Source organism: Trichechus manatus, unplaced genomic scaffold, assembly GCF_000243295.1.
Source record: "Trichechus manatus latirostris isolate Lorelei unplaced genomic scaffold, TriManLat1.0 scaffold00052, whole genome shotgun sequence".
Taxonomy (NCBI): Eukaryota; Metazoa; Chordata; class Mammalia; order Sirenia; family Trichechidae; genus Trichechus; species Trichechus manatus.
Genome location: NW_004443988.1, coordinates 3498191 through 3509162, shown reverse-complemented (window position 1 = coordinate 3509162; position 10972 = coordinate 3498191). Strand labels below are relative to the sequence as shown.

The 10972-nt window shown below is 38.3% G+C and overlaps 1 protein-coding gene across 4 annotated transcripts in view; it reads right to left on the bottom strand.

Annotated features, from left to right (window-relative positions):
• The window catches only part of FAM228B (family with sequence similarity 228 member B), a 60257-nt gene that overhangs the window by 12157 nt on the left and 37128 nt on the right, over nt 1-10972 (bottom strand). For 3 of the 4 annotated variants that reach the window (XM_023732407.1, XM_023732406.1, XM_023732408.1), the window contains exons 7-9: nt 6303-6410; nt 4242-4366; nt 3820-4094 (exon numbers count right to left, since the gene is read on the bottom strand). In XM_023732407.1, the coding sequence (XP_023588175.1) occupies nt 3964-4094; nt 4242-4366; nt 6303-6410 (364 nt within the window). In that variant the 3' untranslated portion in view covers nt 3820-3963. Of the gene's footprint in view, nt 1-3819; nt 4095-4241; nt 4367-6302; nt 6411-10972 lie in introns of those variants that run through there. The other variant, XM_012555918.2, reaches the window with a different exon arrangement.

The window sequence follows — 10972 nt, the reverse complement described above, 5'->3', positions numbered from 1 at the left end:
CCAACAGCTGCAAAGTACACGTTCTTTTCCAATGCACATGGAATGTTCTCCAGAATAGACCACATCTTAGGCCACAGAGCAATCCTTAACAAGATCCAAAACGCTGAGATAATACAAAGTATCTTCTCTGACCACAATGCCATCAAGGTAGAAATTAACAGAAAGAGCAAGGAAAAAAAATCAATTACGTGGAAACTGTATAACACCCTGATTACAAACCACTGGATAATAGAAGAAATCAGAGATGGAATCAAAAAATTCTTAGAATCAAACAAGAATGAAAACGCATCATACCAACACCTTTGGGACACAGCAAAGGCAGTCCTCAGAGGACAATTTATAACAATAGATGCACACATCAAAAAAGAAGGGACAAAATCAAAACATTAACTATACAACTCAAACAAATAGAGAACAGCAAAAAAAGCCCACAGTCACCAGAAGAAAGGAAATAATAAAGATCAGAGCAGAAATAAATGAAATAGAGAATAGAAAAACAATAGAAAGAATCGACAAAATTTTCCTCCATGGACTAAACCAAAAGCTAAGAAGTTTCCTGAACACAACCAAACACTTCAAGGAACAGAGCAGCAGGGGCAGAAGTCCGGTGACCATGGTTTGGGGGGACATCTAGGTCAATTGGCATAACAAAGTTTATTAAGAAAATGTTCTGCATCTCACTTTGGTGACTGGTGTCTGGGGTCTTAATAGCTTGCCAGTGGCCATCTAAGATGCATCAGTTGGTCCCAACCCACTTGGAGCAAAGGAGAATGAAGAACACCAAAGACACAAGGAAAACCTTAGCCCAAGAGACAAAAGGGCCACATAAACCAGAGACTCCATCAGGCCTGAGACCAGAAGAACTAGACGGTGCCCAGCTACCACCAATGACTGCCCTGAAAGGGAACACAACAGACGGAGCAGGAATAAAGTGTGGTGCAGAACTCAAATTCATATAAGAAGACCAAACTTAATAGTCTGACTGAGACTAGAGGAACTCCAGAAGACATGGCCCCCAGACTCTCTGTTAACCCAGAACTAAAACCATTCCTGCAGCCAACTCTTCAGACAAAGATGAGACTGGACTATAAAACATAAAATAATACTCGTGAAGAGTGTGCTTCCTAGTTCAAGCAGATACACAAGACTAAATGGGCAGCTCCTGTCTGGTGGTGAGATGAGAAGGCAGAAAGGGATAAGAGCTGGTTGAATGGACACTGGAAATGTGGGGTACAAAAGGGTAGTGTGCTGTCACATTATAGGGATTGCAACTAGGGTCACATAACAATATGTGTATAAATTTTTGTGTGAGAAATTAACTTGAGCTGTAAACTTTCACCTAAAGCACAACTAAAAAAAAAAAAAGAATTTTCCTCCATTACCTCTCCTAACTCCTTTCCACTCTGACTCTGAAGAGGGCAGAAATCACAGTGGCAAGATATGGGGATGAGGAATAAGAGTAAAATGGGAAAGAGAGAAGACGTCTACCCTACCCTCCATTCTCACTATAGCAATCAGCCTGCAGCAGGCCCAAGCTCGTGGAGAGGAGACCATAAATGAACAGTGAAGTTTTGATCATTACTGGACATAGTAATTACCAAACTGAGACTGTCTTTATAACCAGGAGACTTTTTATTTATTCATTTATTTATTTATTTTGTCTGTTTTTGTTTCTGTTTGATTTTTTTTTTTTTCTTTTTTGTGCTTTAGGTTAAGGGTCCTACAGAGCAAATGAGTTTTTTATTAAACAATTAATATACACAATGTTTTGTGACACTGGTTGCCAGCCCCGCAATATGTCAACACTCTCTCCTTCTCAAGCTTGGGTTCCCCATTCCCATTTGTCCAGCTTTCCTGTCCCCTCCTGCCTTCTCGTCCTTGCCCCTGGCTGGTATGCCCATTTAATATCATATACATGGTTGAACTATGTGTATTATTGCTTGTTTTATAGGCCTGTCTAATCTTTGGCTGAAGGGTGGAGATTTTTTATTATCTGAGAATGTCCAGGGCAGAGGAAGAACACAGAACAAGTTTAAATGAACAGTGAGGAAAAAAATTAAGTTGCTTTATAATCTACCCTACAAATCTTCCTTATATAATATAATGGTCTCATGTATCTTGAATTTAACATCCCCAAACAGGATTATTACTTACTTTTATACTTCTGCCCCCTCTCCCTGCCATACTGCTTCCTCCTCAAACTTTTCCTACTTCAGTGAATTGGACCATATCTGCATAATCGAGGATCCATCTTTGATTTCTTGCTTTCACTCACTTCACATGTCTAATACATAACAAGCTCGGTCAGCTTGTTCACTTCTCAGCACCTCACTGCTACCACTCAGGCTTAAGCCACCTTACCTGATCTGCAGCACTAGCCTCCTAACGAGTCTCCCTGCTCCCACATCACCACTATATAATCAACTCTCCGTGCAGCAGACATATTATTCTTTTTAAAATGTTAATGAGATCATATTTTGCCCCCTACTCAAAACTCTTGAATGGCTTTCCCTAACACTTTGGATTTTATTCTACCTCATTATGGCCTCCAACCCCTGTAGGATTGGACGCCTGCCTCCTCTCCAAGCTCATCTGCTGCCTTTCTCTCCTCACTCTGTGCTCCAGCCTCACCAGCTTTTTCTTGCCGTTTTCTGAACATGCCGACTTCACTCTCATGTCAGGGTTTTGAATGTGGTAATTCACCTGCCTGGAACATTCTTACCCCAGATCACTCTTCATTTCATTCAGATATCTCTTCAGAAAAGCCTTCCCTGACTTCTCTACTTAAAGCAGTTCCCTTTATCCATTCCTCCATCTTCCCTATCCACTTTTCCTGTTTTATTTTTTTTGTTGCCCTAATTACTAATTCACACGATATTACATATTTATCTGTTTATTTACTGTCTGTCTCCCCCATCAAAATGCAAGTTCCGTGAGATCAGGAATTCATCTGTTTTGTCTCCAGCCCTTCAAACACTGCTGGCTCAGAGTAGGCGCTTGTTAAAATTTTGTGGAAGAAAGCAAGCAAGCACATGGGGCAACACTAAAATATGACAGCAAAAGGAGTTAAAACACAGAGTAAAGTTTTAATAAACTTACCATGAGTGAATTAAAAAAAATAATAACTACCTTATCCTTTAGGGATAAGCATGGGAAATGGACAGAAAAAAACAAAGATAAAAGATTAACTGTATACTCAGAAAACATGCCATCTATGTATTGATTTCTAGCTGGGAGGTAAGAAGGGTGAGGGAGGGCTGTGATTTCTCCTCTAACTCCACTCCTCAAAAAGGCTAAACTCCAGACTGTTGGAACACAGGATGTGGAGAGATACCTAAAATGGAGAAACGACCTAGACCGATCTGCAGTAGACGGGACTGGTCAAATGGTCACCAAATTTGACTGTAGTTATCCTGGGATTAAAAGTCTCTGCTCTGTAAACACCTGTACTTCTATACATTTTATATTTTTAATTTTGGGGCTTTTATTTTACTTCTTAAATTTTACTATTTTAATTTAGAATATGGTCCTTTTGAAAAATTTCCACCTGTCTTGACTGAATTAAAGGGAACAAAATGTTAGGCCTCACTTGAATGTGATGAGTGATAAATGGTAAAGAGAGAAGAAGGGCAAAAACTCAGGAGAGAGCAAGCTACTGAAGCCCTGAACGGTCCAGTCTATCCACCAACGGGCGCCTCCATTTGAGTAACTCCAACAAGCTCAGGGCAGCTCTTTCCCTTCCCTCTGAATAAAGGAAACCTGCCTCTCAGCCCCTTTCTCTTCCTCCTTCCATCCCTCCCTCTCTTCATATCTCTCTCTTTTTTCCCTCCCACTGCCTCCTCTCTTCTCAGAAGCCTGTCATATAGAGAATTTCCCAGTCGCTCAGATTTTGGTATTAGCAATTGCTATCTTGTATATTATAAAATGGGGTAACCCCAATTCTTACTCACCACATCCTGGTCCTCATCCCTTTCTACCTCCTGGCTGGGGTTCAAGGAAGAAAAGACACTTCAGAATCACCCTCTCTGGGGCTTGAATTCTTTTTCTCCTGATAACATAGAGGTTTCTTTCCCAGAAAGCATGTCTCTTTGTTTCTATAAAGAACCAGAAGGGAAAGACTGATCTTAAATATTTATCAACTCAATTGTAACATTTGGTAATTTTATTTAAATTTGAAGTTGATGAATTCTATATAAATTTATACATTTTTATGAAAAGAAAACCCAAATAAACAGCATTACCTTGCTCAAATAATATTTTTATCTGGTCTTTTTCCTGCTTAATCAAACAACTGAGTGAGGGTCCCTCTGAGTAAGTGACCCCTTCACAGAACTGTCCATTATGCCTTCTGCAGGAAGGTCTCACTCTGTAAAAGACAAGCATGCTTTCACCACCCCTGCTGCTGTAACTGGGATGCTTCCCTAATTCATAGAAGAGAATCTAATCTTCCTCCTTCTCTTTCCAGAGGGAGCTCACAGACTTAAGCCTTAAGTCTAAACTATAAGCCTCCACATACTCCAACAGTGTAATATGCTCTTTCATACCTGGGTCTCACTTTGCTAGAAGAGGTATTTGAAGACAAAACCCCTCCTTCTACAGCCACTTGTAGAAATTAAACAGGGTTAAAGTTGATTATCCTAAAACCTTCCCCCAAATAGGTCTGTCAGGGATTGCAGAGAAACTTAATCCTTTGAGACCTAATATACAGGAGTAATTCTGAGTCATTCCCTCTTTTAAGGTCTTCAGCTACCAAGAGAACAGGGCTTTGTTTCAATACCTTCTACATCTCCCTCAATTTCAGCTCTATTCAAGAGACAAAGCAGCAAACTGTTAAACCACGCCTCAAAGACACTGAGAACTCTACCCTGGCCAGCTCCATCTCTAATAGTCATCTGTTTCTATTTTCAAACACTAAGAGCCTCACCAGGCAGTCAGCTGTTTTCTCTGCTGGTTATGCCAGCATCAAGCATCTCTAAAAGCCCTTCAGCTTCTGCCAGACTATATGTATTAATCAAATTCTGAGCCTATTCAGGAAAAGGAAAGGAAAACTACTGCAGCTTATTTTGTTTGTTTTTTAGGAACAGAGAATTGTAGCCAATCACCCAAACAAAAATGGACAACCTTGCTTTTTTTCCATTTGCTAGGTTCTTCTTTATTATTTTTACTGTCAACAGCTTTATTGAGGTATAATTTATATAAAATTCACCCATTTTAAGTGTACAAGTCAAAGGTTTTTAGTATATGTACAGAGTTGTGCAACCATCACCACAACCTAATATTAGAACATTTCTACCACTCCAAAAACCACATGCCCACTTACACTCACTCTCTATTCCACCCCTGCCCTAAGCAGTCTCTAATCTACTTTCTGTCTCCACATATTTGCCTTTTCTGGATATTTCATACAAATAAAATCATACAATTTGTGGTCTTCCATTGTTGGCTTCTTTCATGAGTATAATGATTTTGAAGTTCATCCATTTTGTTGCATGTATCTGGTTTTTGTTCCTTTTGTATTGCTCTATAATTTTCCATATGAATATACCACATTTTGTTTATCTATTCACTAGTTTAGTAAACATACTAAGCATATACTTGGGTTGTTTTTACTTTTGGCTATTATAAATAACACTACTGTGAACACTCATGTACAAGTTTTTGTGTGGATGTATATTTTCGTTTCTCCCGGGTAGAAACCTATATTTAACAATTTGAGAAACTGCCAAACTGTTTTCCAAAGTGGATGCACCATTCTACATTCCCACCAACAGTATGTAAGGGACTTCATTATTTTTTAATCCAATAGTTAACAAGATACTTAACTATATAAAGAAATATCTTACTTTTAACTCCTTAACTGGTTACTTGAGAAGATTCCCTATGTTACATGCATAGAAGTATGTACCACTTCTCTGCTTATAACACATCTTCACTCTGGATACAATATTGTATTAGCTACTATCTACCAAAACTAGTCAAAAACTCCATTTTTACTGCTCCAATTCAATTTAAAATTTCCTATCTTTTATCTTTATTTCAAGTTGCTAACAATTTTTTTCCATTTCTGCATTTGTTATTTCTAAATGTGTAGCTGCTTATCCTTTTAAACCAGAAAAAGGGGAGGAAAGTTGCCACCGCACCCAGACACAGTGGTGGGAGGTGCCTGATGTCATGCCACAATAGAGCCTGGTGTATGCCTAGGCACTGACCCCTGCAACTTGAAAACATGGCAGGGGGGAAGGGGCAACACAATGAAAAATATTAAATGAAAGAAGAGCAAAGGTATGAAATAACAGGCTTACTTGTAAGTAACTGTTTCCCCTTCTTCCTGGGGTTCCTGAAGATGAGGTACTCTTGCTGAGGGTTTCAGATCAAAACTACTATCGCTGACATTCACTTTCACTTTTAACCTTTAACAAGATAACGTGTGAGGACATTTGGAAAATAATACTAGCTTTCATTTATACAAAAATTGCTATTATACACTGACAGCTATGTACATTGTCCAACATACCATTACTTCAAACTGGTGTGCATTCTTGGGTGAGATTCATTGTTTAAGAATTGGTGAAATCATGATGGAGACTGATTTGCTATGTAGTCAGAACCAAGAAACTTGAAACCAGCTAGGAAAGTTTTAAGCACTCTCTATCCACCAGGAACTTACATTCTAATCCAAAAAGAAACTATACAGCTTTTGTGATTTACAATCAACAGTAGTGGACGTTTGTCCCTTGTGGATGTCCAAACTTGCGTGAACACCCCGTTCCCATTCTGGTCCTTCCCCAAACTATGCTTTCCCCAGATAGAATCCAAACACTCCATTTCCAACCTCCCTTGCCATAAGGTGCCTTAGAGTCTACCAGTCTTGCATCCACGCAAGATTTGATTGGTAGGGCAATACTGGCCCTGTGTGGAACGTCTCATTTTACTGGTGTGGTTCTGAGGCCAGCAGCTGAAGCAGCAGCTTCCTGATTCCCATCACAAAAGAAACAACACTTCCCTCAGCTGGCCAATTCTACACCGTGATTTTGTGAGTTGTTACTGAAAGCTCAGCCTTTTCTTAAAACCTCTCAATGATGCTGTAAGCAGCCTAAATCCTTAATAAATGAATCCTTTTCTAAGGTGAATTAAATTATTTGAAACTAAGAACCATGGACATTATTCTAACATATTCAGTACACCCAGCATATAAATGGCCACACAAAGAACTGATGTGGGGAAAAAAAAAAAAAAAATCAATCTGATCCTGATTAAATCAAATGTGGTTTCCTAGAAAATGTGGATTTTGAAATATGTTTTGAGTAAGAGAAATGAAATGAGTATGTTAGACAACTAGGTTAGTGTGCAAAGTGTTATTAGTATAATTAATGAGAGGACACGAGGGTTTCCTGTGTTAATCTATCTGAAAAGGGCTAATCCAGTCTTTAGGCAGGGCTCTCTTGGGGCTGAATCTTGAGAAATAGTAAGGAGATCCAAGGACAATGAAAAGTTTGGGGAAAAGGGTATTATCTAATAAGACCTTCTGAAATACCTCAGGTCCTTTTGCTCATAGTAAGCTAAAAGTATGGATAGTAATGACCTTAGTCAACAAATCTAATGGCTTCTTCTCAGTTCTCTATACTCCAAAGCATTAGACATAGCACCTAATTCATTTTGTTACTCTTTTGTCCCCTAATGTCTGCGGGAAATCTGTTTTTCTTCCTACTTCACTGATTGCTTCTTCTGTCTCCTTTTCATCCTCTCACCTCCTAAATTTTATAGTACAACCTTTGGTTTCATTCTCTAGTTTTCTTTTTGCCAGTATTCTCTCCTCAATCTATCTAATTAATCCTTGTGCTTCCAAAGTGAATAAGTCTTAAATTCACTTCTCCAGCCCTGAGTTGTCTTCTCCCTTGAGCTGTAGTCTCACTTTTCCAACCTCCTGTCATACATCCTTACCTGAAAGGATTGCCAGTATATCAAACTCATTATGAACAAAATTGTACTCATCAACTGCCTTTTTGAACTTGCTTGTCCTGTGTTCCTCTTCTGCTAATATAGACATCAGGGTCTCCTTTGACTCCCTCTCTCTCTGCTCACTATATCTAATCATTGCTTCGTTAGTTCATGAAACAAGCACTGACTTTCTGTTACCCATCCACTAGCCTCAAGAAGTTTACAGTACATATAAAGAGATATATAAGAAAAAAATATATAATAAATATGTCGTCGTTGTGCGCTGTCAAGTTGATTCCGACTCATAACAACCCTATAGGACAGAGTAGAACTGCCCCATAGTGCTTCCTAGGCTGTAATATTTATGAGAGCAGATTGCCAGGTCTTTTCTCCCATGGAGCACTGGTGGGTTCGAACTGCTGATCTTTTGGTTAGCTTAGCCATTTCGGCACCAGGGCTCCTTATAATAAATATAATAATGGCTAACTAGAAGCTCTGAGGCAGTGATCTTCAAATAGTTTTGCTTACACACTCCTTAAAAGAATTTTGAAAATTCATATATCTCCTTGTACATTTTAAAGCTGACACCTAAAATTTCTCATCATAATTTTAAATAAATTTGTTTCTTGTTAATGGGAGATTTCAAAACATATCAAATATTCATCAGGATTTTAAAAAATGAATACTGACCTTACTAGGAATGAAAATTTTATGGTATTATTTGAAAAAATAGATTTTAGCTACCATATTGAATAAAGCACATCAAATCTAAAAGCAATAAGATACAATTTTTATCTGATATTTATAGCCAATGTATTTTTAAAATTTTGGCTGTTCCACAAAACATTCCAGTTATATTTAAAAGAAGCATCACTAAACTATATGGCTTCAACTATTCCAAATTCAAAGCAACTCAACACAGGCCAAGTACCCTGATTCTAAATCTAAGCCCTTAAAAAAAAATAATAAAATTGAAATATCTATACATATATATTATACAAAAGGAGTCCTGGTGGCATAGTGTTTAAGAGTTTGGCTGCTAACCTAAAGGTCGGCAGTTCGAATCCACCAGCTGCTCCTTGGAAACCCTATGGGGTAGTTCTACTGTGTCCTATAGGGTCGCTATGAGTTGGAATTGACTTGACGGCAGTGGGGTTTTTTTTTAATTATTATATAAAAATATATATTAAAATGTGTATATATGACAGGAAAATACAGGAAGACCTGTGGGTTCAGTTTCCTTGCTTAATCATTAAAGAAATCCTCTCTGAGGTTAATATTTTTATTTATTCCATTATAGGACACCCTAGAGTTTTATACCCAGGTAAAAATGTATGCATTCCTTTTAAAAAGGGGACTAAGAAGTAATGTGAATGCAGGCTTATTTTCAGGCAGATCAATTTTTCGAAAGAGTACATATGGACTTCAGAATATGGAAATTGAGTCCCTTAAAACTATCCATGCCCGTTGTTAACCAATGTCATAAAACAATATGTATACTACTGTTTAATGAGAAACTACTTGTTCTGTAAACCTTCACCTGAAGTACAACTAAAAAAAGAAACTATCCATGCCCATATATGCCTTAGAAAATCTTTACAAATCCTCATTGTATATATCAGTTTGAAATTCACTGCTTTGAGAAAACCCACTCACTCCAAACAACTAGACCCTTGATAGAACATACTCTCTGAGGCATCACTAGTCTCACAAGAATTAGGGGAGGTCTTTAAGAAACTTGCCAAAAAAAAAAAGATAGCTCAGGTAAGAGGTGAGAAAGTCATAGTGGTGGGCAGCAAGGACAGGTGGAACAGCCCGAATGGCAGATGCCAACAGCAGAGTTAACAGCAGAGATTTAGCTCCCCCAAGAACTACAGAAATTGGAATGATCAGATACAGAATGTAGAATAGCAATGTATAAAATGTTTAAATAAAGGATCCAGTTACCAAGATGAAAAAGCAATAAGAGCCTATAGAAATGAACAAGCAGATTGGAAAAAAATTTTTTTTTCAAGAAATTAAAATTTTAATATTCAACACAGTGAAGAAATAATTAATAAACTGGAAAACATATCCCAAGAAATTGCCTAAGAAGATGGAAAATATGATGGATGTTGTTATGGAAAAAAATGTGTGTCAACTTGGCTAGGCCATGATTCCCAGTATTGTGTGACTGTCCACCATTTTGTCATCTGATGTGATTTTCCTATGTGTTGTAAATCCTACCTCTATGATGTTAAGGAGGCAGGATTAGAGGCAGTTATGTTAATGAGGCAGGACTCAATCTACAAGATTAGATTGTATCTTGAGTCAATCTCTTTTGAGATATAAAAGAGAGAAGCAAACAGAAAGACAAGGGGACTTCATACCACCAAGAAAGTAGTGCCAGGAGCAAAGTGCGTCCTTTGGATCCTGGGTCCTTGTGCTGAGAAGTTCCTAGATCGGGGGAAGACTGATGACAACGACCTTCCTCCAGAGCTGACAGAGAAAGAAAGACTTCCCCTGGAACTGGTGCCCTGAATTCAGACTCCTAGCCTACTAGACTGTGAGACAATAAACTTCTGTTTGTTATGTGGTATTTCTGTTATATCAGCAGACTCAGCCTACTAGACTGTGAGAGAATAAAGCTCTGTTTGTTATTTGGTATTTCTGTTATAGCAGCACTAGATACCTAAGATAGACATATTAAGAGATATTAAGAGATAAGGAAGTTTAATATATGTCTAATCTGAGCCCAGAAGCAGAGAATGGAAAGAATGAGAAAAAAGCATTATTTAAAGAGATCATTGCGAGAGACTCCGGCAAGATGGCGCTCTAGGCAGAAGCACCACGCCATCCCTCCAAAACAAAGATCCGAAAAACTAAGCCAAACATAGAATCAACAATCCTGAAACCCTAGAACATCAAATGAAGAGATAAAGAACTCAGCCGAACACCAAATGGAGTAAGAATACTGAAAGAGAAGAGAGAGCGAGGAGAGATTCATGCAGAGGTCCCCTACTAGCTAACGCAGCGCGGATCCACCATCTTGGAC